The 27,983-nt window shown below is 45.7% G+C and overlaps 1 protein-coding gene across 9 annotated transcripts; it reads right to left on the minus strand.

The window, feature by feature from the left end:
• On the minus strand, window positions 1–27,983 carry LOC137423300 (uncharacterized). Of its 9 annotated transcripts, none has more exons than XM_068110296.2 (7): window positions 27,706–27,983; window positions 26,491–26,519; window positions 16,922–16,963; window positions 8,507–8,613; window positions 6,432–6,636; window positions 3,643–3,904; window positions 1–3,355 (listed from the first exon to the last, which is right to left on the minus strand). In XM_068110296.2, exons 4-7 carry the CDS (start codon window positions 8,515–8,517, stop codon window positions 2,751–2,753), a joined length of 1,083 nt encoding a protein of 360 aa, XP_067966397.1. In that variant the 5' UTR covers window positions 8,518–8,613; window positions 16,922–16,963; window positions 26,491–26,519; window positions 27,706–27,983; the 3' UTR covers window positions 1–2,750. The 9 variants fall into 9 exon arrangements, with proteins under 9 accessions (XP_067966397.1, XP_067966402.1, XP_067966394.1 ...); XM_068110301.2 differs by having other exon boundaries at window positions 6,462–6,636; window positions 16,899–16,963; XM_068110293.2 differs by having other exon boundaries at window positions 16,899–16,963.

Below are 27,983 nucleotides of genomic sequence, written 5' to 3' on the forward strand. Positions count from 1 at the left end.
TAATATTTCAAGTTTATAATTGTAGTGGTCTCCAAGAAATGTGTCAAAATTTGGCAGAAAGAAAAAGAATAATGTCAGCAAAAATACGCTTCCACATTGGAAGCGTAATAAAAATAAGTATAAAAACAGTGAAAGTACATTAAATGATAAGATTTACATCTTTGTACCTTGTTCTAAACTCAAAATGCACAAATTGGAATATCACATATATCACACATATGGTCATGCCAAAATTTGCCAACCAATTAAATTCCACTTTCATAACCACAACCTGACAAAGTATATATATATATATGTATAAGAATCACAAAGCAACCAAGTTTGTATGTTTCATGAACAAGAAACCAGCACATCAAAGTGAGGATTTTTGGAGGTCGGGGAATTTGGCCTTATTGCCAAAATGCAAATCTGATTAAGCCGTATTATTATGAGCAGAGTGTATATCATAGACCTTAAATCCACCTGAGAAAGTTAAAGAAGTGTGTGACATTGTAATTCTTTTAACTGCACATCATATTCATCCTTCGGTATGAGAAGTCTTACATAGGTAGTAAGTTGTAGACAGCAACCGCACAGGGTAGTACTACCGTCCTGATTTTGGAGCGTTAAAGTGGTACCCAGAACCATCTTGCACTCTCCATGTCAGGATTGCTTGTCTTACTTTCTGTCTCACTCAAACTATCAGCTACCGGGCTAGCTTCAAGCTCTCTTTCTTTCAAACAAACACCAAACAGTTTTCTTCTCTTTTATTTAAGGCCTGGCCTCGATGAGAGCTATATAGTCCGTGCCTGGAGCCTCCAACATGATAAAACAAATTAAAACATACGATGACGTCAATGAAGAAACTAGTACCATCTAATAAACACGACTTGCATTTTTCTTAGTGATTTTGATAAATAGTCATCTAACTTTTGCAGTCTCAAGCACAAGTTAGCATTTTACATGTGTGGTTTTTGTTCTGGTCGAGTTGGTTGAACAGCACATAACCAAACAAAATTGTCAGTGGCAGGTCTCCAGTGCAAGTTGAAATTCTAACACCTAAGAGTCGAAAGTTTGATGTTGCTTTTAATGCAAAGTTTGAAGCTCATGGAGAAGCTGACTACAGAAAAAAGTCAACATGCTAACAACGAGGAAGAAGAAAGCAGGTGGACAAGGAACAAACAACAAAGCCTGAATAGTCTGATGGAGATAAAACAGACAAAAATATAATTCAGATCTACAGGAATCTGTGAGGGTGGGGTGGGGGTGGAGGACATGACTTGTATTGTAAATGAGGTTAGAGCAAATATACTCAAAGGCAAAAGTTATTGTGACACACAAACAACAAACAGAATCAGTGTTAAACTTTTACTGCCGCGAATGAAATGTTATTACATGGAAAGACAAATGTTTCAAGGTATGGTAACGATCAACAGTCCATAAGAACAGTGCACCTGACATATGCAAATGAGCCACAACACAAGAGGGGGTTCACAAGCAAGTTCACACAGTCAGTAGCGAGTGTGTCCACCTTGTGCATTGATGCAGGCCTGGCACCTTCGCCTCATTGAGGCCACTAAACGTCGATGAAAGTCCTTGGGAAGATCATTCCATATCCGAGGAAGGATTTGGTGGAGTTCCTGCAGCGTTTTTGGAGGATTCGGATGACGTCGTAAACGTCGCTCCATTTCATCCCAGACGTGTTCAATGGGTGACAAATCAGGGGATCTTGCAGGCCAGGGTAACACATTAACATTGTTCTGATTAAGATACTGCTGTACAACTCGAGCAATGTGTGGTCTGGCATTATCGTGTTGAAACGTCACTCTAGGGCCATTCTGTTGCAAAAACGGTAAAGTGGCCATTTGCAAAATCTCGTCTCGGTACCTCACAGCATTCAAGTTCCCCTCAATCACAATCATTGGCGTTCTTGCTGCAGCTGTTATCCCACCCCAGATCATAATGCCCCCACCTCCAAAATGATCCCCTTCCAGAACACATGGCCTGATGTAACGTTCACCTGTGCACCTGTAGACACGTGTCCTACCGTCAGCTCGGTGAAGCTGTGCCAAATGGTGTTTCTATGGATGTTGAATCGACGAGCAACATCACGCTGCGAGGTACCAGACTGAAGCATACCTATAGCTCTCCATCTGTCATTTTCCCCGAGGCGTGGTATGTCGAACTTGTTCCAGAACGATGAATAGAGGTGTTTTTCTGACTTCTGCACTTCTTAAGTGCATTGAGTGGAAATGATAAGCGTCTGGTTGTCTGGCCTTTTAAAGTGAACACTGCTGGCCATTTTTCTCGAATATGTCATGCTTCTTGCAAATTTCGTGCAATTCGAACAACAACTGCTTGGTTGCGTTTCTTCGACCATTTTAACACACTCTTTCTCTGGTTCAAATCCAAAAATTCATTCACAAGATTACCAATGAAAAAATTCCATGTCACAATAACTTTTGCCTCTGAGTATATTATACACTCACCATATCAAATCGATATGCTATAAATGTTTTTGTCTGCCTAGCTCACGAGGAGTAGAGCACATGAGAGTAACAATGGATTTTCCCCAAACAGAAAAAGAGAAAGCACAACTTTGCTATACAAGCTTAAGAGTACAATAAACATGTCTTGGCATGTTTGAGTTAACATACAAATGCAGTTGGCAAAATAATGAGCACCATTATAAAAGGTCACATCCCCAAATATTTACAACTTTTGCAGCCGTCATGGGCAAAGCTTTCCAAAGCGAACTTGTGCAGCACCATCTAGCGATAGTAGGGTAACGTCGGTCCATGCGAGGATGAATGCTGCATTAGACTGCTCAAGTGAGAGAAACCAATGCCTGCATAGGCCTCACTTAGCTGTTTCTCTGCGTGTTTGCGACGATGTTTGGCCAGGTGACCCGACTGCGAGAACCCACGACCACACGTATCACACTTGAAGGGTCGCTCGCCTGTGTGTGTGCGCCGATGCCGTGCCAGGTTGTATGAATGAGCGAAAAGCTTACCGCACTCCTCACACGAGTAAGGCTTCTCACCGGTGTGCGTCCGCTGGTGGATTTGCAAGTGTGACTTGTGTGCAAAAGATTGTCCGCACTCCTGGCATTGTACTGGATGTCGGTGCTTGTTGCTCGGTGGTGCGCTTGGGGCTTGCGGCTGAAGAAGTGGGTCACTTGTACCAAAGTCATTGTCACATGTTGATGGTGGTGCGAAAGCTTCGGCCTCGAGTGTTTCTTGCCCATCTACTCCCTCACTCTTTTCTGGCAATCGGGAGCCAGAAAACGGTGTATTCGGTGAAAAATTAGATGTCTCTGGATGAAGGGAATCTCTCCCACCCTCATCGTGATGGCTTCCTGTCGGGGAATGGTGATCTACACCACAGAAAAAAAACCAAAAGGTTTGCTCTCCAAAATAGCAAAATTAACACTCTAACCCTAACAATAAACCTAACCCTAACAACCCTGACCCTAACCCTAACCCTTCCATTAATTGTTCCATACATAATCAGCTCAAATTATGTCCATAACCAATCAGAAAGTTTATCCTATTGCCATGAAAATGCATTACATTTGAAATGCACTGTCCTCATCATGGCTTCTCCTTATACCCCAAATCCTGTGATCTTAATGCGAGGGATAACACACAGCAGACGCCATACCTCCATCTAAATGGCCGGCTCGACGAAAGGGGCTACGGTCTCCTGGGCCACCAGTGCTCAGTGATGGATCAAGAGCACAGAAACGCTGCACAGACTGGCAAAGTTCCTGGCTGAGAGATGTCAGCAGTGCGACAATCGTCTCCAGGAGGCTACGGTTTGGTGGGCTCTCCATTGACATCCAAGCGTCTCCACGTGGTCTTTTCAGAGAGAAATTCTCGATGAGACGACGAATTACAGCATAGAAAGCAAAAGGGAGACGTGCCTGCAAACAAGAATTTCGATTGCAAGGGAGATGGGGGATTAAAGGAATTTATAAACAACTCGCTTTTTGGGAGTAGGATCACAAACATCGTGCCAACAAGACTAAATAGGGTTCAATAAGGTGAACATCATGTTTGTACGAATAAACCATCTGCATGTATAAATTCACTTGATCATACGTCTATTAAGTAGACCAAGAAGTCCACTCTTCCCTCCAAAGCTTCAAATTGAGACAGTACACTATCTCATGTCATCCTCCATCTCTACTGTTATCTTTGCAAATGTGTGGAAACTTCCTCTCCTCCTTCTCCCCTACCCCAATCCACCCCCCTTTATTTGATATCACTACCATTTCTTCTTTCTCTTAAGCCTACTTGTTAATTCGCTTGCTTGTTACCTCCAAGTGATGTTCCAGTGCCCCATTATCAGTCCATTCCCTTCTTCCCTCTATCGCCCCTCTCTTATGTGAACCTAGATTTGGACACAAAAGAAAACCTCTGCCTGCACTTTTATTTATGCAAAATGATGGTGTTAAAGCCTCTCTTCAGTGAAAGACACATGAAAGCCCGCTTGGAGTTTGCAAGAAAGTACCTAAAGGACTTTCAGACTGTGAGAAACAAGATTCTGTGGTCTGCTGAAACCAGGATTGAACTGTTTGGCTTCCGTCTGGCCACTCTGCCATAAAGCCCAGATGGGTGGAGTGTTGCAGTGATGGTTGTCCTTCTGGAAGTCTCTACCATCTCCACACAGGATCTCTGGAGCTCAGCCAGAGTGACCATCGGGTTCTTGGTCACCTCTCTTACCAAGGCCCTTCTCCCCCGATTGCTCAGTTTGGCCGGGCGGCCAGCTCTAGGAAGAGTCCTGGTTGTTCCAAACTTCTTCCATTTAAGAATTATGGAGGCCACTGTGCTCCTGGGAACCTTCAATGCAGCAGAATTTTTTTTTGTAGGCTTCCCCAGATCTGTGCCTCGACACAATCCTGTCTCTCAGCTCTGCAGGCAGTTCCTTCGACCTCATGGCTTGGTTTTTGCTCTGATATGCATTGTCAGCTGTAAGATCTTATATAGACAGGTGTGTGCCTTTCCAAATCATGTCCAATCAATTGAATTTACCACAGGTAGACTCCAATCAAGGTGTCGAAACATCTCAAAGATGATCAAGAGAAATGGGAGGCACCTGAGCTAAATTTCAAGTGTCATAGCAAAAGGTATGAATACTTATGTCAATGTGATATTTCAGTTTTTTCTTTTTAATAAATTTGCAAAACTTTCTAAAATCCTGTTTTCTCTTTGTCATTATGGGGTATTGAGTGTAGAATGATGAGTGAAAAAAATGAATTTAAACGATTTCAGCATAAGGCTGCAACATAACAAAATGTGAAAAAAGTGAAGGGGTCTGAATACTTTCTGAATGCACTGTATATTGATTTATGTTGAAATTCAGGCATTTGGTATTTTTTGCACGTTAGTGATTTTTTTTTTCCTTATGCTTTGTACTGGTATAAATAGAGAAGAATCAGAAGAATAAAGCGATTAAAAAATAAGAGTTAAAATGCACATTTAGTTGCTCATATATATAGGTGCTTGTACAGCATCTGCAATCTGAGGTTTTTTCTTGGTATACACAGGAGATGAATAACCACGTTTTACAAAATTGTCTTCATGACATCCACATATTGATAAATCTATAGTTTTCAGCCAATCAATGAATCATGAAACAAAGCCAACTGTACCAAATCAGAGTTCTTAATGTAATCGGTGATGGATCCTTTTTTTTTTTTATACAAGATCGAGGCTCGTGTAAGAGCTAACATTAATCACAAAAAGACAAACTCAGACATCAAACATAAGATAAAGGGAGCGGGAGACAAGATGGGGAGAGAGAGGGGGAAGCACACAAGTACAACATTTGAGAGCAGGGACATTGGGAGATCTGTGGGAGGGAGAGGGCTTGGGGGGAGGAAGCGTGGGAAGGGGGGTGGGGAGGGTGGGAGAAGTATAAAACACATGGACACTGCTAGTACTTCCAGGAAAGAAGTCGGAATTTCAAAAAAGTGGATCTGGGGTGAATTAACGGGGGTAGAAAAGATCAAGGTTTTATATGGGGGAAGATAATAGATGGTGGTGAACAGCTGTTTGTTTGCTGTTTTAAAGACCTGGAGGGAGGAGTGGGATTGAAGAGAGTGAGGGAGTTTGTTCCAGAGGTGGGAGAAAAGAGGAATGAAAGAGTGAAGGTGAATAGAGTCTTGATTTTGGCAGTTTCACCAGAAACTTATCATGAACGTTCTTAAATTGAATTGAATTAAATTGATTAAATTGAATCAAACGTTCTTAGTTCATGAGTAAGGGTTGCTAAATCTGGATTCAACTTGTGAGATTATCAGTGGATATAACAATATTTCAAAGTGTTCACACTTATCTTGTTAGGGAACAAAAAGTATTGATTTTCTGTTCTTATTAAGCAGATGATAGCTGGAGATTGCAAAAAAAGACAAAAAAAAGTGAATTGGAAGGATACAGTGAACACACCTTGGCTACAGTGAAGAGCTCAATACGCACTTGTGGGTGCTCCGCACAGGCAATAAACGACATGTAGTCAGTGATGCCCAGTTCGCGGCCCATCGCACGTGCTATGCGTGGGTTCATTCCACGTGCTGACAACCATGCACCAAAGTTCTGCTGTGGGTCAACAGGTATTGCGCCTGTGGCCATGTTCTTTACTCTTGGAATGTCGCTGCAGGGAGAAGTACCATAACATGGAATGGAACCACTACAACTCGGTTCTAATCTGTAAAGAAATAAACATTTTTAAAGCATCTATGTTTATATAAACTAGTAGAGTATCCGCCCTGTGGGCGATCTTGTTCCAAGCATGCAACATGTTGTTCTGACACACCTTTATTTCGGCAGGTATAGGCAACTGACAGCTCCCTCGATCGCTTCCGAAAAAAATAATAACCCGGGTTACGATGCATGAAGCAAAACATACCTACTGCTTATAATTCAAAACACCTCACTGCACTAGAAAACGTGGGGACAGGAATACTGTACTAAAGGGTGCGACTTGTAATACCCTCTCCCAACTGGAGTGGCGCTACATAACACATTTACATAGAGGACTTGCGTCATTTTTTGTGAAACTAATAATGTGCATTTGCGGTCGAAAACATTTTAAACTGTAAAAAAATTCCTCTATGAATCAGGAACCGCCGGGAACCTATGATGTATCCCCCTTTTCCCCATTGAAACAATGCCACGGCATACATTCACGGGATTTTCATCGACCTTCGCGGATTTTCGTCGACCTACGCGGATGTTCGTCGACCTTCGCGGATGTTCGTCGACCTTCGCGGATTTTTCGTCGACCTTCGCGGATTTTTCGTCGACCTTCGCGGATTTTTCGTCGACCTTCGCGGATTTTTCGTCGACCTTCGCGGATTTTTCGTCGACCTTCGCGGATTTTTCGTCGACCTTCGCGGATTTTTCGTCGACCTTCGCGGATTTTTCGTCGACCTTCGCGGATTTTTCGTCGACCTTCGCGGATTTTTCGTCGACCTTCGCGGATTTTTCGTCGACCTTCGCGGATTTTTCGTCGACCTTCGCGGATTTTTCGTCGACCTTCGCGGATTTTTCGTCGACCTTCGCGGATTTTTCGTCGACCTTCGCGGATTTTTCGTCGACCTTCGCGGATTTTTCGTCGACCTTCGCGGATTTTTCGTCGACCTTCGCGGATTTTTCGTCGACCTTCGCGGATTTTTCGTCGACCTTCGCGGATTTTTCGTCGACCTTCGCGGATTTTTTGTCGACCTTCGCGGATTTTTTGTCGACCTTCGTGGATTTTTCGTCCACCTTCGCAGATTTTCATCCACCTTCGCAGATTTTCGTCGACATTCTCGGGATTTGCGTCACCATTCACGGATTTTGCTTCGCTGTTCACGGTTTGTTCCTCTCTATTCGTGGATTTTCCTCTCTATTCATGGGAACCTATCCCTTCTTTTTCCATTGAAACAATGCCCCGCTATTCGCGGGTTTCGCTGTTCGCGGATTTCCCCATTGATTAAATCCGCGAACAGCGAAATAATTATTCATGGTTTTGCAGATTATTTATGGTTTCGCTATTTGCAGATTCCAGTGGATCCCCCGCGAATAGCAGGGTCCGACTGTATATATTATGAGGAAAAATGAACTGATTATATTTTGGCGTCAAAGGTCAGAGGTCATGTCAGGTTGTGCCACCAATGCAGACCGCTAGTTCTTTGCTGGAATTAGCAACTATTTTTAATCCCATCACCTGTTTACAAGTTAGCACAACAGAATTTTTACCTAAGGGGACCTCTGACCATTGACCTCTTGACCCCATAATCGAATCCGTTTATCTTCACATAATTATGCAAACATTACTTGTACCACATTTGACTTAATTCCCTTCAGCCGTTTTTAAGTTATCACATTAACGAAAACCAATTACAGATGGACAGACAACCCAAAAACAAAAAAACTTTTTTTTTTTTAAAGTAATTATATCCTCACATGCCTGTGTGGAGTAAGATGGATGAGGTGATGAAAGGATATTGAAATGGTAAAGGTCATTGTGGAGAATATACCTTTTGAGCATAAGTACGGCTTCATCAATGCTTGAGCGAGAAGAGTGACCACGGTGCCACACGCTTCGACACCAAAGTAACTCTGGTCAGGATGTGGGCAGAGGAACCTAGAAAAGGTTTGTGGACAAAATTAATTACCGTGTCCAACACAGATGTTGATCCAACGGTAGATCTTTGGGTTAAGAGGTTGACCGAATGGCTATGGCTTGCTTCATCACATAAAGCTAAATTAGCTGTTGACACTGTAGCAAAAGAACAGTTCTACAATTTGCTTTCCAGGAAATAAACAAAAGGAGATTTACCCAAATGAAGTCAAACCTGCAGTAAAACACGCAGGAGGCAAAAAGACAGGACGATATTCCTTTACAAATAAAATTATTTGTTATAAATGAAATACGGGGATAAGAATAGAAAATACTATCAATAAATAACAGCACAGATCTAGTGGTCGACAGACACAGCTAGGGATGAAAGGAACACGCAATCTTCTGTACAAGAGATGAATAAATACAACCCCCTAATGTTGCCGACAAATACCAGGACTAGCACATGAAACAATGGGGCAGGCGAGGACTTAAGGCAGGCACGGAGCTGGTGGAGTGCAGGTCGCCCACGTACTGGACAACAAGGTAATGGTGGCCAAGTGGAGGGATAAGTCTTCCTCCCAAAGGTGCAGCTCCAACTACCACACAATCACAGTCCTCGTCAACTCTGGGACTGCCGTTGTGAATGGTGGATCCCATAATATTATACGCCAGCCATCTGTGGGCATTACCACCTCTGTGGTAACGACTTTTTCAATATGACCTAGAATCCTAGATGGTACCATATTTGGAAACTGCTAGAATTTACTTGACATGAAATCATTCCATGTTTGAAAGAAATGAGAATTTATTTGAACACACTATTGATCTATAAACTACAAAGTCGAACTTCTAGCTTTTCTCAAATTTGTCGCACCTACCTTGCTCTTTATTTACAATTGCATCTTGCCTCAAAAAATGTAAACTCTGGGACTGCCTTTGTGGGTGGTTGATCCCATAATATTGGATTCCAGCCGTATGTGGACTCGACTTCACAGATCGCGCCACCAGGGCTTGCCGTGAGCCGGCTAAACAGTTCGTCATGTTATCCTTTGAAAAGCACGAGCTCTTTTTGGTGCTTTTGTGAAATGTTCAAGTCCTCACCCGGCCTTGCCTTTTACAGGTTTACACGATACAATCTTAATCAATGCTGTCTTAAAGTTAGCACTCACTGCCTCCTCAGTCCATATTTTACAATAGGATTTATCTTTGGGCAAATAGCTCTTACAGGACCAATCACATGGCCCAAGCTATTCTTAATACAATCTATCTATGGCTCCCTCCCACCCAATTCCACATAACACAGCCTGCTCCCCAGAAACTTAGGCTCGAGCCAAGGTTCTCCGTGGGGAACTCAAGATTTTGGCCTTAACTTACCATCAAACACCTAACTAACTTATCCACTAAATTAGAATGGGCTGTGGGAAGTGAGCCGCATCTACCTTACCCATTCTTCTTACCGTACTACATTCTGATGTTGTACCGTACTACCGTACTACAATTTCAATCATTATATACATATTGTCACGCAACCGCGATTAACACCACAGTTGCGGATGGCCAATTGCGAGGCTTTTAACTCCCGAGGCGAAAACTCAATAGCGGATTCCAAATCAGGCACAAACGCGCGGAATGGCGGACACAGCAAAGCTCCGCAGCCTTACCTATTAAAATCCAACAGGAAACTGCGTTCAGATATATTCAGAAAATAATATAAGGAATTTATTAACGGTTCCGAGAACAAAGAAATATGATGCTCTAAACCCCCTATATGGAGTACTCCCACTCAACAGTTATTAAACAAACCACAGGGCAGACGACGAAATGAACAAAGAGGGTGTGTGTGGTGCGTTCTTAGCTTTGCTCGCTCGGGAGCGTGGCGTGGAGATAGTGCAGGCCTCGGAAGGCTAGGCCCTGACACGTGGGCGGGAGTGGTCTCCCCGACGCGACTCGCTCGCCGACCCCAGTCCTCTCGCCCCGCAACTCTCAAACGCTCGCCCCGTCCGAAGGACCACGGTTTCTGGGGCTGTCGTCTCTGCCCGGCGCCTTGGAGATCGTGAGTGGTTAGCGATGGTACGCAAGAGGCCACGAATACGGCCACCAACGGGGCGGACCTCGGCACGACAGCCACCCACGCAAGCACGCGATCCAATCGCAGGGAAGATGGAGGGAACGAAGGCAGGAAAGAATGAGAGGGGAAAAATGTCCAGTGCACTCTATCACGACTGAATCCTCTCAGCTCCCCCAAATGGCGTCTGCTCTGCCTCGTGTCCAACTCCGAACTCCTCTTCTTCTCCTTCGTGTCGTCACTTCCCTCACGCACCGTCCCGCCCTCTCGTGGCGTCCATTCGTCCGCCCTTCCCCATGACGTCAAAAGATCCACCCCCTTCTCATCGTGTCTCAGCAGGGTCCGTTTTGGTTGGTGTTGTTCCATTGATGTAAAAGGGAAGGGAATTAATTAATGTAGGTGCGCTAGGGGCATGAATTCCTACTGTCTAGGTGCGATGCCAAAAGGGACATTGGATTGACCACAGGGGTGGGAAAACACACAAAGTTACCCTTATCGCCCTAACTACTTAACACTTCCTGTCCCCGTACAGGAAATATATACGCAATTATCCCGGCATACGCCTACACATACTAACTTAAAGGTACATGGTGGGTTCTAGCTATCGCGACATCCCGGAGCATTTTACCTACTCAGATCTACTCTGCTCTACATATTGCTCTACCAAATTCATAACAATATTACTATATACAAGATTTCTTCATTCAAAGTTTTCATCCTTCTAACCTATACTTGAGATGGTGTCCTTAGGGCGGAGAGAGAGAGTAAAGCTAAACACAAAACAAAGGCAGGTCTACCTTAACAGAAAATTTGAGTTAACCAATCAAAAATCCCATCAAATGGACCATGTCCTCCAGTGGATGTCCTGCCCCAGCTGTCAGCCGTGCTCAAAACCCAATTTGAAATATACCTACCAAGCCTGTGACCGTGAACGTGTACACGAAAAAAATTATATATGCTTCCAAAAATCTGTAAATGTGTACACGTTCCGTTGCTAATCTTTACTAGAAAAGCAGAGGGTCTCCAAATTCAGTCTCCATCCATCCGTCCGTTTGGGCGGGGTTTATGCCACCAGACTATCAGGTCAGTTCCCTCCAGTGCAGTTCCCTCTTTCCACAAAGTCTACATTTCGTAACATTATTGCACTGCCTGTCAAACAATCCCCACACCCAGCTTTATAGCTTCGGCATGGTGCGTATTTGATCATACAACGCAAGTTTAAATATGGAACAAGAACACAGTAACTTACACCCTTATAAGAGGCATCCACAACATCGGAATATGAGTCACCCTCTAATAAATAGCACTCAGACCCTCGAATAGCACTCAGACCCTCTAATAGCACTCAGACCCACGAATAGCACTTGTAACCGTTGTTTTTGTTACTTAACGTATTATTTACAGACTTGCTAAAAAATAGCTTCGTGGCTGAGAGCTATTTCTTTACCGTGATTATTAAATAAAACAAACAAAGAAACAATCACCTTCCCATCAGAAAAATAATAATAATTATGAAGACACATTTTTGGTTCTAAAATTTACATTCATTTGGACTAAGTTTGAGAAATGCTTCGACTAGAGAAAAGCACATGTACAAAAAAAACAAAAAAAACAGGAAAGTTATCAGAGATTGCAGACCCTCACCAGGACGTGTTTGTGGGGTGTTTTTGTACAGTCTCATTATTTTGAACAACCCCACTTTCATCAGATACGTGTGACACATGACATCCTCTTTCTAAAACTGAATTCAGTATTGTATTTAAAATATATATTTTTTGATGTTGTCCTCGGGATCTTTTGAGTCCGCAGGGTCTTTTGCATCATCGGAGTCTTTTGGGTCATCAGGATCCTATGGCTCTTTTGGGTTATTGGGGTGTTTTGAGTCCTCAGGGTCTTTTGGGTCCTTGGGGTCCTCTGGTTCTTCATGGTATTTAAGGATCTTCAGGGTGTGTTGGGGTCTTGGTGGTCTTAAGGATCTTAAAGGTTCAATGGGCCTCAGCGGTCCAAAGTGTCAAAAGGTACATTCCAATAGTACATAATTAATAGACGTACGTAATTATTAGACAAGATGCACTGATGTACGCCAAAACACCAGACCCCCTCCATGCACCTCCGCCGCCCCCCCCCACCCCCCCTCTCCTTCCGTTAACACACCCTGTCTGCACTGGAGGTACAAGACCCACACGAAGGACTGACATGGTGTTTAAATGTGTTATACAGTTGAGTACTGCGTTCGATTAATCTAAACTACGATTCCCCAGGGATCACCCAAACAAAGCCGAACCTGGTGGCAAAATGCACGTGAGGCAAAAAGGCAGGAAGACGTTCCTTTACCAAAAAAATTGTTTATTTGAATTAAATACCGGGATAAGGGTAGAGAAATAAATAGTGGGTTTTTTTGTATACAGAGTCAAGGCTCGTATAAGAGCTAACACATTACACACGAGAACAGGCACAGACCCATAAAACATACAATAAATAAAGGGAGCGGGAGACAAGAGGGGGAGATAAAGGAAAAGCATACAAGCACAACATCAGTAGAGAACAGGGACGTCGGTAGATCTGTGGAAGAGAGTGGCCCGGTGGGGGGGAGAGAGGGGGTGGGGAGGAAAGGGGTACATGGTATAAAACAAACTGACACAACTAGGAATTTCAGGAAAGAAGTAGGAGATTGAAAGAGGTGGATTTGGGGTGTTTTAACGGGGATAGAAAAGATCAAGGATTTGGATGGGGGAAAATAAGAGATGGTGGTGAACAGCTGTTTTGAAGATGGTGGTGAACAGCTGTTTTGAAGACCTGGAGGTAGGAGTGGGATTGAAGAGAGTGTGGGAGTTTGTTCCAGAGGTGGGAGAAAAGAGGAATTAAAGAGTGAAGGTGAGCAGAGAGTCTCGATTTTGGCAGTTTCACCATAAGAGGGTTGCAGGCAGATCTTGTGCGACCTGTAGGAATATTTGGGGGACAGAGTACAGACAGAGCTGGGGGAGCTAGGCCAGAGAGGAGTCGGCAGAAGACAGAAAGACCACCAACCTGCCTGCGGTGAGAGAGAAAAAGGTCCTCAGAATCGGCTTCATCACGGCAGATTCCAATGATTCTGAAAGCTTTGGTTTCAACAGCGTGAAGCCGAGCGAGGTGTGAGGCAGGAGCACCAGCCCAGAGGGGAGAGCAGTATTCCATTGAGCTGCGGATGAAAGCATTGTATGTGGTGAGGAGCTCAGAAGTGCCCAGCAAGGACTTTGCACAACGGAGGATGCTCAGTCGGCGACTGGCTTTGGATGCCAGCTTGGAAATGTGGTTTTCCCAGAACAGACCATGGCAGATAGTGAGACTCAAAAGCTTGAGTGACAGAACTTCTTCAAGAGGATTGTTCTGAAAGTAGATGGGAGGGTTGTCCAGACAGTCTTTACGGAGAGACACAGTGAGAGTGTGAGATTTGTTAGGATTGAAAGACATGTTCCACTTGTTTGACCAGTTTGTGAGATAGCAAAGAGATCGAGAGGATTTTCCAGAGAGTCGGAGAGATCATTAATGAAGACCAGAAAAATCAATCAATCATAAATAAATAAATAAATAAATAACGGCACAAATCTGGCGGTCAACAGACACGGCCAGGGATTAAAGAAACACGGAATCTTGTCTACAGCACAAGAGATTAATAAATATAACCCCTAAAGGCGCCGACATATATACCAGGACATGCACACAAAACAACGGGGCAGGCACAAAGCTGGTGCTGTACAAAGCTGCTGTAGCACAGAAAGATGAGGTGGAGACGAGGTAATGGTGGCAAAGTAGAGAGAGAAATTTCTTCCTCCCAATGGTGTAACTCCAACTACCCTGTAGAGGTGGGACGGCCCCTTATCAATAAACGTTCTGCCCGCAACCAGGGCTCCACAGCTCATGTCACCAACATGGCTTGCCGTGCACCGGACAAATAGTCCATGCCGTTAGCCTCAGCGCTTCTATTTCGGTGAATATCTGGATACTGGAATTGTTAAATTTTAAGTGATTCTTCACCATTGAGTGATATGACCAAAACGATATACAACACGATATCTCAAAAAGTTGCGAACGGATTGTGATGAAACTCGATGGATGAGTCTGTTAGGTGACGACTGAGGAGATGTGAATGCCCGAGTGGTGCGCAGGCAACTGTGTGGCCTGGTGTAGGTATGCTGAAGTGGAGCACTTTGACATGTTGTAGTGGGGATGACACAATTCTTTCTTTCTTTCTTTTTCTCTTTTTCTCTTTTTCTACATACTGTTACGGATTCGTCACTTCCGTTGTTGTGGTTTTCATCCACTGTAAACATTTTTGATTCCATGTACTATTATTGTTGTCGTTTAAGGGAAATAAGAGATTACTATTTTCAAAAGGTAAAAAAAGTTAATGTTTTAAATGAAACCGGAACCGGACGACGACGAAGAGGAAGAGAAGGCGGAGCGAGTGAGTCGGACAAGAAGCCTAGTTGCTTTGAGGTCTGGAGCGAACGATTGGCGAACGAGAGTCACGAGTGAACTTTGGGTTTCCCGGGAAAGGGATTCCTGCGACAGAGTTGTTATCGCTGTGACAGATCAACCTGCGTGTCAGGTTTTGCAGTTGATTCCGAGGAGAATCATCGTAGTGCCGTTATGCCTCGAGAACGGGCCGTCGGCCATTTTGACTCGCGCGCTTTGCGCGTCGCTCAAGGTTTTTCGCCTAGCTTTAATCATTGTCACCGCATTCAGACGTGGATCTGGTGTGTGTGTGTAACGTGGCTTTTGAGTGGGAGGTCTGTGGTTCGCCGATTGGGAGCCGTCGGGCGTCCATACCTGAAGGTGTGATTTCCCCGTCGCTTCTTGAGGACACCTTTGCCCATCTTTGGCAGGGTAACTGCCAACCCAACGGGATTCTGGTCTCGATACGACATCGTACAGACGATCACTGGAGTGGATCGACTTTGGCTTGAAGCTGGAATCAACTTTGGCTTGAAGCCGAGAAAGAGACATTGGGAATGTTCTTGTTTCGCTCACTTGGAGCACAGCGAGTTATATTGTACGAACCTGATGGTACCATCATAGGAAATATATATTGGTTGTACAATTGATTACTATTGTTGTACTGTTATTCTTGTGTGATCTTAATACAATACTTGTTTGTTGGTAACAATTGGTGTGGTTTCACCATTGATCTTTGACACACAGAATAACACATCTTTCTGCCGTGACTCCTCTCGGGGCTTGGAGGTACACCGTGACCGGGGTTTGGGGAGGAGCACGTAACAGTACATACATACGTACAATCGTACATACATACATATATACACACGCATATACACGTAAACAAACACACACACATATACACGTAAACAAACACACACACATATACAGTACACACGTAAACAAACACACACACATATACATGTAAACAAACACACACACACGAACATACACACAGATACATCATCTAAAACAGCAAGGAGGTTTAGAGGCAGAACAAAAGGGATGTAAGAGGTTGTTATGGAACAATTCACCACCTACTACTGAGCAAGGCCATACTTGAAAATTGCAAAATGCGAAGAACTAAATTGTCCACCGCCTGGATAGACGATAAGAAAGCTTTTGACAGTGTCCCACATTCGTGGATGATAAAATGCATGCAGATATACAAAATCAAAAGTTAGCACAAAAGTTAGACATCAAAACAAGAAAACTCCTTACCAGCCACAAAATGTTTTACAAAAACCAGTGCATCCGGAGAATGTACGTGCTGAGACGAGAGGGAGGGAGCGGTCTGATGTAAATCAACCAGGTGCACAGAGCGACGAGTGTAGGACTAGCTGAGTATGTGAAATGCTCAACAAACTATCGGATGCGATTTCTAAACAAACATAAACACAACAAACCTGAAAAGGTCTCCCTAACTCACCTAGCAAATAATTTCCAAAAACATGTGCGAATATAAGATGCTGCACAAGAAAATGAAACAGAATCAAATACAGACCCAGCAATTGCAAAAAAGACAAAATAAATATATAAAAATAAATATCAAGAAATATACACCAACAACTGGGAGAATGACAAAAGAGCAGGTAAATACAAAAAAGAATTGGACAGAGCGGGGCGAGACAAAGAAGGCTCATTGGAATGGCTAAGAAGAGTTCAGCTCAACTGGGACGGCAAACAAAGCATAATAAATGGCCAAAATCAAAGACACTACACCAATGGATTTAAAAAGATACCTTCCCTGGAGAAGACCGCCTACCTTCCCTGGAGAATACCGCCTACCTTCCCTGGAGAAGGACTGAGCCAGACAGACAAGTGTAGATTCTGCAAGACAGAAACAGAAAGTACGAGTCACCTGCTCTCAGGATGCAAAAAACTATAAGAACAACTTTACACACAACGGCACAACAAAGTATGCAAAGTGATTCATTGGCATATCTGCAAAAAATTAAACATCCCAGTTCTAGAAAACTCATGGAAACACGAACCAAGGGTAATCATTGAAAATGAGGACGTCATGCTCATGTACGACGAGATGATTCCATCGAGCGTGAACATAGAAAACAAAGCATTGCATCCGGCCATTGGACTCAGGAACAAAAAGGAAGAGCCAGCATTGCTGATTGAGATATCAGTACCCAGTGATTTTGGCCGAAACAACACAGAAATCAAGAAAATGACCAAATACCAGGACCTCAGAAATGAAGCCAAGAGGTTTTGGAAGCTGAAGAGCATCGAAATTGTACCAGTGATAAATTGGAGCAACAGGAATGAAAAAGAAGAGCCTTACAGAGATTTTTAAAACCATCCCCGGAAATATTACAACAAATGAACTACAACTGGAGGCAATCCCAGGTTCGGTGATGATCCTGAAAAGAGCTCTTGGAACAAAACCCTGAAAAAGTTGAACAGCTTGGTCCATGAACCGTGATCCCTTACCGAAGCGGAGATGGATACTTTGGGTCCTGGGAGGACTCCGTTCCACCTCCTGAAACCCGCAAATGGATATAACAACCAACGAGACACACACACACACACACACACACACACACACACACACACACACACACACACACACACACACACACACACACACACACACACACACACACACACACACACACACACACACACACACACACACACACACACACACACACACACACACACACACACACACACACACACACACACACACACACACACACACACACACACACACACACACACACACACACACACACACACACACACACACACACACACACACACACACACACACACACACACACACACACACACACACACACACACACACACACACACACACACACACACACACACACACACACACACACACACACACACACACACACACACACACACACACACACACACACACACACACACACACACACACACACACACACACACACACACACACACACACACACACACACACACACACACACACACACACACACACACACACACACACACACACACACACACACACACACACACACACACACACACACACACACACACACACACACACACACACACACACACACACACACACACACACACACACACACACACACACACACACACACACACACACACACACACACACACACACACACACACACACACACACACACACACACACACACACACACACACACACACACACACACACACCTCTCTCATCGTATAGATGCGGATTCGTTTATTAACCCATTTCATCCGGTGAGGTTTGGCCAACATTCATGTGTTCATTTACGTCCGCGATTATGATGTAAATTGTTCCCACAGTAGTATATTTCATAAGGGAAGGTGTTATCCCCATGGTAATGGCCAGGAAATCGTTCTGAGAGGCTTTGATGGTGACACAAAATAGAGCTTCCCCCGGTGATTTATCATCACAAATAATCATGATATGAAACAAAAAAATTGAAGGAATAATTAAGGGCCCCTATTAGGTCTGGGCTCCGGGGTGGTCACCCTGCCTCCCGCAAACCCCTCTTGGCTCCCCTGGCCATACCCCTCTAGTCTAGTAGGAAGACTAGGTCCCCCTGCACCCCCCGGAGATATACTTCTAATCAGTGTTTCTAGATTGGAAAAAATGTGTAGAAAATGACTAGCTATGGCCCCAAGCTGAAAAAATGTCCCACATACCATTTTTATGCAAATTACTGCTGCAAATTTTATGCAAAATTATGCAAATTTTATGCAAATTTTTGATGAGGAGTAGAGTTGAGGGGTCTTTGAGGGCTTCATCGAGGTGCTCTCGGTTGCAAGACTGGGTCATTCTGAGAAGCACAGCAGGGTCAGAGATCATGATGTTCTCCTCCTCAGTGAATCTCTCCATCAACAGCCTCTCCATTGCCTCACACACTGTTTTGAGGCAAAAGAGGGACTTTGCGTAGGCCTTTCCACTGAGAACACCTTTGAGAGATCCACTTGTTACTAGTTGTGCCTCAAAGAGAATCTCTGCATATCCAGAACCACGCATCTTGTGTCCAGTGAGCATCCCGATGTAGTTCATGGATGTGTGGAAGGGTCCAATCGTTACTACATGACTAGCAAATTCATTTGGCCAGCGCCAGATGATGGGAAGGGCTTTCATGCAGACACCCAGATCAAATGTATTCAGGACCCATCTCTGACCCACCTCAGCAGTTGCTGCCTCGGAACGCTTCAGTAGCTCACGAACAACTGCGTTGTCTGTGATCGGTCTGTGCCTGGTGCCTGCATGGCATGGCAATGGCCTGCAGCCTGTGCCTGGGCTAGGGGGTTTCACCTCTGCAACTGGTTCTCCCCCACCCAGCAAATCAACAGTCGACTACTGCACGCCTATCCACCAACCGATCACAGACAACGCAGTTGTTCGTGAGCTACTGAAGCGTTCCGAGGCAGCAACTGCTGAGGTGGGTCAGAGATGGGTCCTGAATACATTTGATCTGGGTGTCTGCATGAAAGCCCTTCCCATCATCTGGCGCTGGCCAAATGAATTTGCTAGTCATGTAGTAACGATTGGACCCTTCCACACATCCATGAACTACATCGGGATGCTCACTGGACACAAGATGCGTGGTTCTGGATATGCAGAGATTCTCTTTGAGGCACAACTAGTAACAAGTGGATCTCTCAAAGGTGTTCTCAGTGGAAAGGCCTACGCAAAGTCCCTCTTTTGCCTCAAAACAGTGTGTGAGGCAATGGAGAGGCTGTTGATGGAGAGATTCACTGAGGAGGAGAACATCATGATCTCTGACCCTGCTGTGCTTCTCAGAATGACCCAGTCTTGCAACCGAGAGCACCTCGATGAAGCCCTCAAAGACCCCTCAACTCTACTCCTCATCAAAAATTTGCATAAAATTTGCATAATTTTGCATAAAATTTGCAGCAGTAATTTGCATAAAAATGGTATGTGGGACATTTTTTCAGCTTGGGGCCATAGCTAGTCATTTTCTACACATTTTTTCCAATCTAGAAACACTGATTAGAAGTATATCTCCGGGGGGTGCAGAGGGACCTAGTCTTCCTACTAGACTACTCCTTTCAATTATGTTGAGGATTTGTTCCATAAGGATTTGTGTTATGTAGTGGTCCGCCATTACAAACGTCGTGCATGAGAAACCGTTTTGCCTTTGGCTAAATTCCTGGGGGAGGTAAAATTTGTAACATTCGCTCAGAGACTGGTTGGATTCGTATTTCCGGGGGGGGGGGGGGGGGAGGGGTGGGGGGAAGCTGTGTGGGAGGAGGAGAGTGGGAGGAAGGGGTGAAGGGAGGGAGCACAGGACCATTCCACTCAGGCCCCAAGTGTGATTTGGCCCATTCTTGGGAGTTAAGTCCCAGCATGGCTGACTGCGTTAGCGATCTGTCAATGTGACAATATAATTATATTGTTACATCATGCAGTCTTCAACAACTGTCACGCTACCCGGTTGACCACTAAAAGGTCTCTGCACCACCGGGTTAATTTGGTGTGAATCGGTGACTCCACATACAATGACCATGGTGGAATCGCCAACAGGAATAGCTGAGCAAAGCGATCACAATTAAATAGATAAATCAGATACAACGAGCCGATGGAACCATGAAGGTTTAGCAAACATCTCTTTCATTTCAAAGGGGACACAGGACTTAGCAGGGATTGACAAGACAAATAACCTAAAGGTGAGGGCGAGACTACCGGAAGTAAGCTGTAACACGTGCCCTTTTGTGGTTTGTTTTCAACGTATCCAATCACGTGACTGTTGTCGCGAAGGGTGCACTAACCGGAAGTTACGTAGTTCCGCGGGCACCTATCGGCACAAAACTGCTAGTACACGTTATGTGAATCTGTTCTCAGCCCGATCCGGTCTGGGTCGCAGCTTGTTGCGGTGACCTCTCTCCAGAAGACCACGTCAGCACGTGCAGCAGACCAATGTTGAATGGGGGTGAGGGCAGGAACTGGCAGCAGGCACAGAAGCTATAAATGCAGACCTACATGAACGCAGACCCTGAAGACTGGACAGCAGGTAGGAGCACTGGCTGCAGTGCACGTAAGGTCACCAACACTTTTGTAATCCCAACAGGGCTGATTGAAGCGCCCTGTGGCGTGCCCATTGGCCAACGGAGCCAGACAGATGTCCTTAGCCCAACTGGTAGTCTGGCGCTGGCCCAGCAATTGTGCCGTGGGTCACGCTCATTGGCCATTGCTCGGAGGAAATTCCATGTAAAGACAGATAAACAACGGGGGAGATTTCAGAAGGTATGGAGGGGAAAAGGCGGGGCTTAGCTACAGACACTTGAACAAATAACTTATGTACACAAGACAACATAAATGTAACTGATCCAGTGAAATCAAAGACAGACTTTGACAAATATAAATAAACACCACTTAATGACAAAAATAAACGGAGGGTGTCACAAGCATTCAATCTCTCACGAGGTCTTCTCCAGGGAAGGTAGGTGAGCAAGAGCAGGAAGGGGAGGGTGTACTGGCAGGTAAACGATGGCTGCTCCTTAGCAGGGGCAAGATGCAGAGGAGGGCAGAGAGAGAGAGAACAAAGGGAAGAGTGAGCCAAACAAATTGCCAGCATTCTCGAGCTTTATACTTCTCCATGGATCTTGATCACTTCCGGGTTCGGTTGCGAGAGGACGCTGGCGTTGCATATTCGCCGCTTCTCCGACTGGATGGATGTACAGGGTCTGCTTCTACCTTTCTGACCTGACATCTCACACCTGTCCTGCCTTTTCACACCCGCACGTGCCGCGTGTTCTCCGGCTGGATAACGGAATCTGCTTTTGATGGTACGGAATACGGAATTCGAAAGGCCCGCTCCCGTTGATTGTGGCCGTGGCCTTGTTTGCCGGTGGCCTTGTGGCCTTGTTTGCCGCTGTGGTCTTGATTAGCGGCTGCAGTCGTTTGCCGCTGCGTTTGCCGCTGCGTTTGCCGCTGCGTTTGCCGCTTTGCCTCCTCGACCTTGGCCTCGTACTCGTCCCTTCGCTCCTGCCTGGCATGGCTCTGAAGTACTCCGCCGCAAGGCTTCTTCTGCTCAATACCCGCTCCACCCCATCATGCATCTCTGCCATCAAATCAAATGGACTCCTCCGACGACCCAGGTACATTCACCGTGGCTCCGGTCGCAAGTTTGTTTATTTGCAATCAGGTCACTCCATCCCCGTCCTCTGGTCGGCTCAGCGCACTCTCACTCTTCGTCCCAGCGCACCTGGTCACAGCAACCCACACGATCGCACCTCTTGCCTACGAACCCTGGCTAAATCACCTGAATTCATCCCTGCTGTTCAAAACAACATCAAGCTCACCCTGTTCAACACCCGGTCCCTCAACAATAAATGCCTCATCCTGAACGAATACATCCTGGATAACAAACTGGACTTTCTCTGTCTCACCGAAACCTGGCAACAACCTCTGGACTACTACACACTCAACCTCACCACACCCAATGGATATTCCTACGTCAATAAACCACGCTCGGAGGGCCGAGGTGGTGGAATTGCCGTTATCCACCGTCAAGACATCAAGACCAACCTCATCTCCATCTCATCTGCTCCATCATTTGAACACCTGGCTTTAAAACTCTCTGGTCACACGCAGTCAGTCATGGCTGTCGTCTACCGCCCTCCCAAACCACACCCATCATTCCTGTCTGACTTCTCCTACTTTCTGACCCAGCTATGTTCCCTCTCCCCCTCAATCCTCCTCCTTGGTGATTTCAATATCCACATGGACTCCACTGACTCCACAATAACCACTGACTTCACTGATTTACTCACCTGCTTTAACCTCACTCAACATGTCGACTTTCCTACCCATATCCGTGGTCACATTTTGGACCTTGTCTGCTCCACTGGATTAAATTTGCACCATCTCTATGGCTCCGACCTCACCCTCTCTGACCACTTAGCCATCACTCTGACCATCAACATCCCCGCCCCAACACCAAGGCATTATCGCACAATCAACTTCCGTAAGCTAAACGCTCTTTCACCTACCTCATTCTCATCCACCCTCTCTGAAAAAATGTCCACTTCTCCCTTCATTGACCTCCACACCCCTTCCGACCTCACTGACTACTACAACCACACTCTCTCCTCCTGCCTTGACCAGCTTGCGCCTGTAAAAACCAAAACAGTTTCTTTCACCCATTCTGCTCCCTGGTTTACCCCTGAACTCCACCTGATGAAAACTCGTGCTCGCCAACTTGAAAGACTCCGCAATAAAACGGGTCTCACAGTTCACTCCCAAGCCTACAAGGACCACATACAACACTACAAAGATGCCCTCTCCCGCGCCCGCTCTGCCTACTACTCTCAAATTATCCACTCTGGCTCCGGAAACCCAAAAGCACTCTTCTCGACAATAAACAAACTCCTCCGCCCCCTGAACACCACCACCCAGTCATTCACAGTAGACAACTGCATCTCCTTCCTCTCTTTCTTCCAACGCAAAATTGACAACATCTACAACAGCTTGACCACCGCCGCACCCGCTCCCCCTCCAACCACCTGCCCCCCCTTGTCCTGCCATCCCCTGTCTCGGTTCTCCCCAATCTCTCCTACTGACCTCTCTGAACTCCTCATAGGAATGAAAACTGCCACCTGCACTCTTGACCCCATCCCCTCCAGCTTTGTCAAAGCCTCCCTCCCTGCTCTCTCTCCACTTATCATTGCAACAATAAACTCCTCCCTGTCTACAGGCATCGTCCCACCTTCCCTCAAAATTGCTGCTGTTACCCCCATTCTAAAAAAACCTGGTCTAAACCCTGACACCCTAAACAACTTCAGACCCATCTCCAACCTACCCTTTCTGTCAAAAGTTTTGGAACGCGCTGTAGCCACTCAACTCAAACATCATCTCTCTGCCAATAACTTGTATGAAACATTCCAATCCGGATTCCGCTCCAACCACAGTACTGAAACTGCTCTCCTCAAAATCACCAACGACCTTCTCCTCTCCTCTGACGCTGGCAACCTCAACATTCTCGTCCTCCTCGACCTCAGCGCTGCCTTTGACACCATCGATCACACTATCCTCCTCACCCGACTTGAATCCACCTTTAACGTCACCGGCACTGCCCTCTCTTGGATTAAATCATACCTCTCTGACAGATGCCAGTTCATCTCCATCAATAACTGCAAATCCCCCACTGCTCCCCTCCCCCAAGGTGTCCCCCAAGGTTCAGTTCTTGGCCCCCTCCTCTTCATCCTTTACCTGTCCCCGCTCGGTCACTTAATCCGCCGTCATGGTCTCCAATTCCACTGCTTCGCCGATGACATCCAGCTTTTCATCTCCACCAAGTCCGTCTCCACCGACACCCACTCTATCCTGACAAACTGCATCACTGAAATAAAATCCTGGCTTCAAATCAACTTCCTCAAGCTTAACTGTGATAAATCTGAAATAATCATCATTGGCCCAAAAACGCTCACAAAATCCACCCATAACTTTGCCCTCAACATCGACGGTATCCCAGTATCCACCTCCCCTCACATCCGGAATCTTGGCGTCATCTTTGACCAAACCCTTTCCTTCGACAAATACACTAAACAGATCACAAAGTCAGCCTTCTTTCACCTGAAAAACATTGCCCGTCTCCGCTCATCCCTCTCCTCCACGGCTGCAGAAACCCTCATCCACGCCTTCATCACCTCCCGTCTGGACTACTGCAATAGCCTCCTCTATGGTTCACCCTCAAAAATCACCAATAAACTCCAATACATTCAGAACTCCGCTGCCCGTCTACTCACTCATTCCCGGACCCGTGACCACATCACCCCCGTCCTTTACAAGCTTCACTGGCTCCCCATCCCCCAGAGAATCCAGTACAAAATCCTCCTCTTGACATACAAAGCCCTCCATAACCTGGCCCCATCCTACCTGGCTGACCTCCTCTCCAGACACACTCCCACCCGCAACCTCCGCTCTGCTGGTACCAACCTCCTGACCCCCTCCATCCGGACCAAATTCAGATCCTGGGGGGACAGGGCCTTCTCCATCGCTGCTCCCACCCTCTGGAACTCACTACCTCACACCATCAGAGACTCCTCCTCACTCACCACATTCAAAACATCACTAAAGACCCACCTGTTCAACGCTGCATTCAACATTCAACCCACAGCATTTAACCCCTGACTATCTCTTCTCCTTCTCCCTCCTTTTGCTTTAAATATTTCCCTATTGATTCTTGTCTTGTCTTTTTGATTCTTGTCTTATATATATGCCGTATATCGCTGCTGTTTGTTTTCTTGATTCTTGTCTTTTTGCAATTGTTGTTTTCATGTATTGTTATGCATTATGTTTTCCACTCTGTCAAAGCGCCTTTGGGCTTCTGGAAAAGCGCTATACAAAATAAATGAATTATTATTATTATTATTATTATCCCTATTTCCCCATCCCCACCCCTCCCTCCTTCGGGACCATGGGCCACCCAGTATGGAGTTCCACCCAATAATGGCAGACCATGCCAACCATGGCAGCCAATCTGGACCATCCTGGACGTGTCCACCGGATGTAGGGAAATGGGGATGGTACCATCACGCATCAGCGCGCCTGGCCTGGGGAAGTCCTGCTTACAGCAACGTTTCCCTCCAGCAATCATAAGGCGAGTGTCAAGGAACAATCAATGGCCCCAATGTAGTGGCCTGGTCATACGAAGCCCACGCAGAACCGCCATTTCCCATTTGGTCACCATTTCACATGGCAGCCTGGTCCAGCCCTGGTCCGATTTCAGATGAGAGGGAACACCAGACGAGACATTCTTACCCTATCTAGCACTAGTTACGACCAAACCCATCCCCAACACGGGCTTCCATCAGACAACTTGACTCGTAGCACAGATTAATGCAGGAAAGGAAACTAAACCCTACGTGAGCACACGGACCATTTTAAATCTTATTTCTATCATTTTTCCCCCTTCTGGGTCCATGAACTAAGGAATATATATATGCACAGAGTGTGTTTACACATTTACAGGTCATGGCTGGCAGCATCTCCGGGGCAAATCAAGACCCGATCTTCATGACCATGCCAGTTGCACAACTATTTTTCAAGGGATACGCACCCTCGCCTCTAAGTCGTCTCGCCCGGGTTTGAATCCAAACACAGCTGGAAACCGTCATCCAGGCGTTTCACGGGCAGAGGAGGTAAAATTTGATAAATATGATGTCGTCCGCATTGGGATTAAATCAGATTCATCAATGTGTCTGCAGGACCTCAGATGAACCTTAAACTAGGTGTCCTGTCTGCCCACATTAGTTCCCAGCATTCTCGAGCTTACAAATTCATGCCCTGACTAATGCTGAGAAAGCAATGGCAAACCGCCCAGTATAACCCTTACCAAGAAACTCCTTCGGCAGCACCGGTGCTCTGTAACAAAATATGGGACATCAGGAACATAATATGTCAATACATCATACATGCTTGGAAGCTATTTAAATGATTTACCCAAACGGTAAGCATGTTTAACACCAGGTGAGTGTTTAACACCAGGTTCTTACAAAGGAAAGGCAAAGGAAGCACAATATTGAAAGCTCTGTAACAGAATATGGGAATATGGGACGCACGCTCACTGCTCCCTTTACGTGACAATACACATATCTGAAACAACTGTAGCAAACCTTGAGAAACAGGAGTTAAAATCAATATATCGGAAATGAAACCACATGAATCACAAACACGGTGTTAAATATCGATCTTGAAGCTCTGAACATCGGAGAAAAAAAAGTTCAATATGATAAAGCATGAGGCTGAGGGGAACCTTGTGCATTCGAGCTAATGTGAAATATAAAAGGAGAACTAAAACCGTGCCTGTGTGACAGTGTGAGTGTGTCTGTGTTTGTATGTGTGCGAGAGACAGTGTGTGTGTGTGTGTGTGTGTGTGTGTGTGTGTGGGTCTGTGTGTGTGTGTATGTGTGGGTCTGTGAGTGTGTGTGTGGGTCTGTGTGTGTGTGTGTGTGTGTGTGACAGTGTGTGTGTGTGAGAGACAGTGCGAGTATGTGTAACATTGTGAGTGAGTGTGTGTGTGTGTGTGACAGTGTGAGTGTGTGTAACTGCGAGTTTGTGTGTGAGATAGTTTGAGTGTGTGTGACGTGTGTGTGTTTGAGTGTGTGTGACGTGTGTGTGTGTGTGTGTGTGACGTGTATGTGACGTGCGTGTATGTGTAAGTTAGTGTGTGTGTGTGTGTGTGTAAGTTAGTGTGTGTGACTGTGTGTGACGTGTGTGTGACGTGTGTCAATGTGTGGTGTGTGGTGTGTGTGTGTGTGTAAGTGACAGTGGTGTGTGTGTGTGTGTGTGTGTGTGTGAGATAGTTTGAGTGTGTGACGTGTGGGTGAGTGTGTGATGTGTGTATGTATGTTAGTGTTTGTGTGACGTGTGTGTGTATGTTAGTGTGTGTGACGTGTGTATGTGTGTGACGTGTGTGTGTGTGTGTGTGTGTGACGTGTGTATGTTAGTGTGTGTGACGTGTGTGACAGTGTGAGTGTGACGTTAATTTGTAAAAGTGTGTACGAGTTTGGAATAGGACAGGACGGCGCACAGGGAGGACAGGACGTACCACTCGTGGCACGGGGAACGCGCTCGGCGGAGAGCGAGTGAGAGCGTGGGGAGAGGCCTCACAGCACAAAGGGAGAGCTAAGGAGAGAAAACGGACGGAGAATCGTAGAGACGCGGGTATAGATACATGCAAGGACGCCGAGGAAGAAAGGGGGACACACAGGGGACGGGGGATGGAGAGGAAACCGTTCGATGGAAGGAGAAAGAGAGAGCGGAAGAGAGAGAGAACAACGAAGCGAGGGAGAGCAAAATGGAGATGGGGGGAGAGAGAGAGAGGGG

Source organism: Myxine glutinosa, chromosome 3 (genome assembly GCF_964187855.1).
Source record: "Myxine glutinosa chromosome 3, kmMyxGlut1.1, whole genome shotgun sequence".
In the NCBI taxonomy this organism is placed as follows: Eukaryota; Metazoa; Chordata; class Myxini; order Myxiniformes; family Myxinidae; genus Myxine; species Myxine glutinosa.

Excerpts from the sequence above, each read along its gene's own strand:
- LOC137423300 (XM_068110297.2), bottom strand. Across the intron at positions 3,905-6,431 it reads AGCTCTTCACTGTAGCCAAG|GCACGTCTCCCTTTTGCTTT; the intron begins GTGTGTTCACTG and ends TCTTGTTTGCAG. Across the intron at positions 3,356-3,642 it reads AGCCGGCCATTTAGATGGAG|ATCACCATTCCCCGACAGGA; the intron begins GTATGGCGTCTG and ends TCTGTGGTGTAG.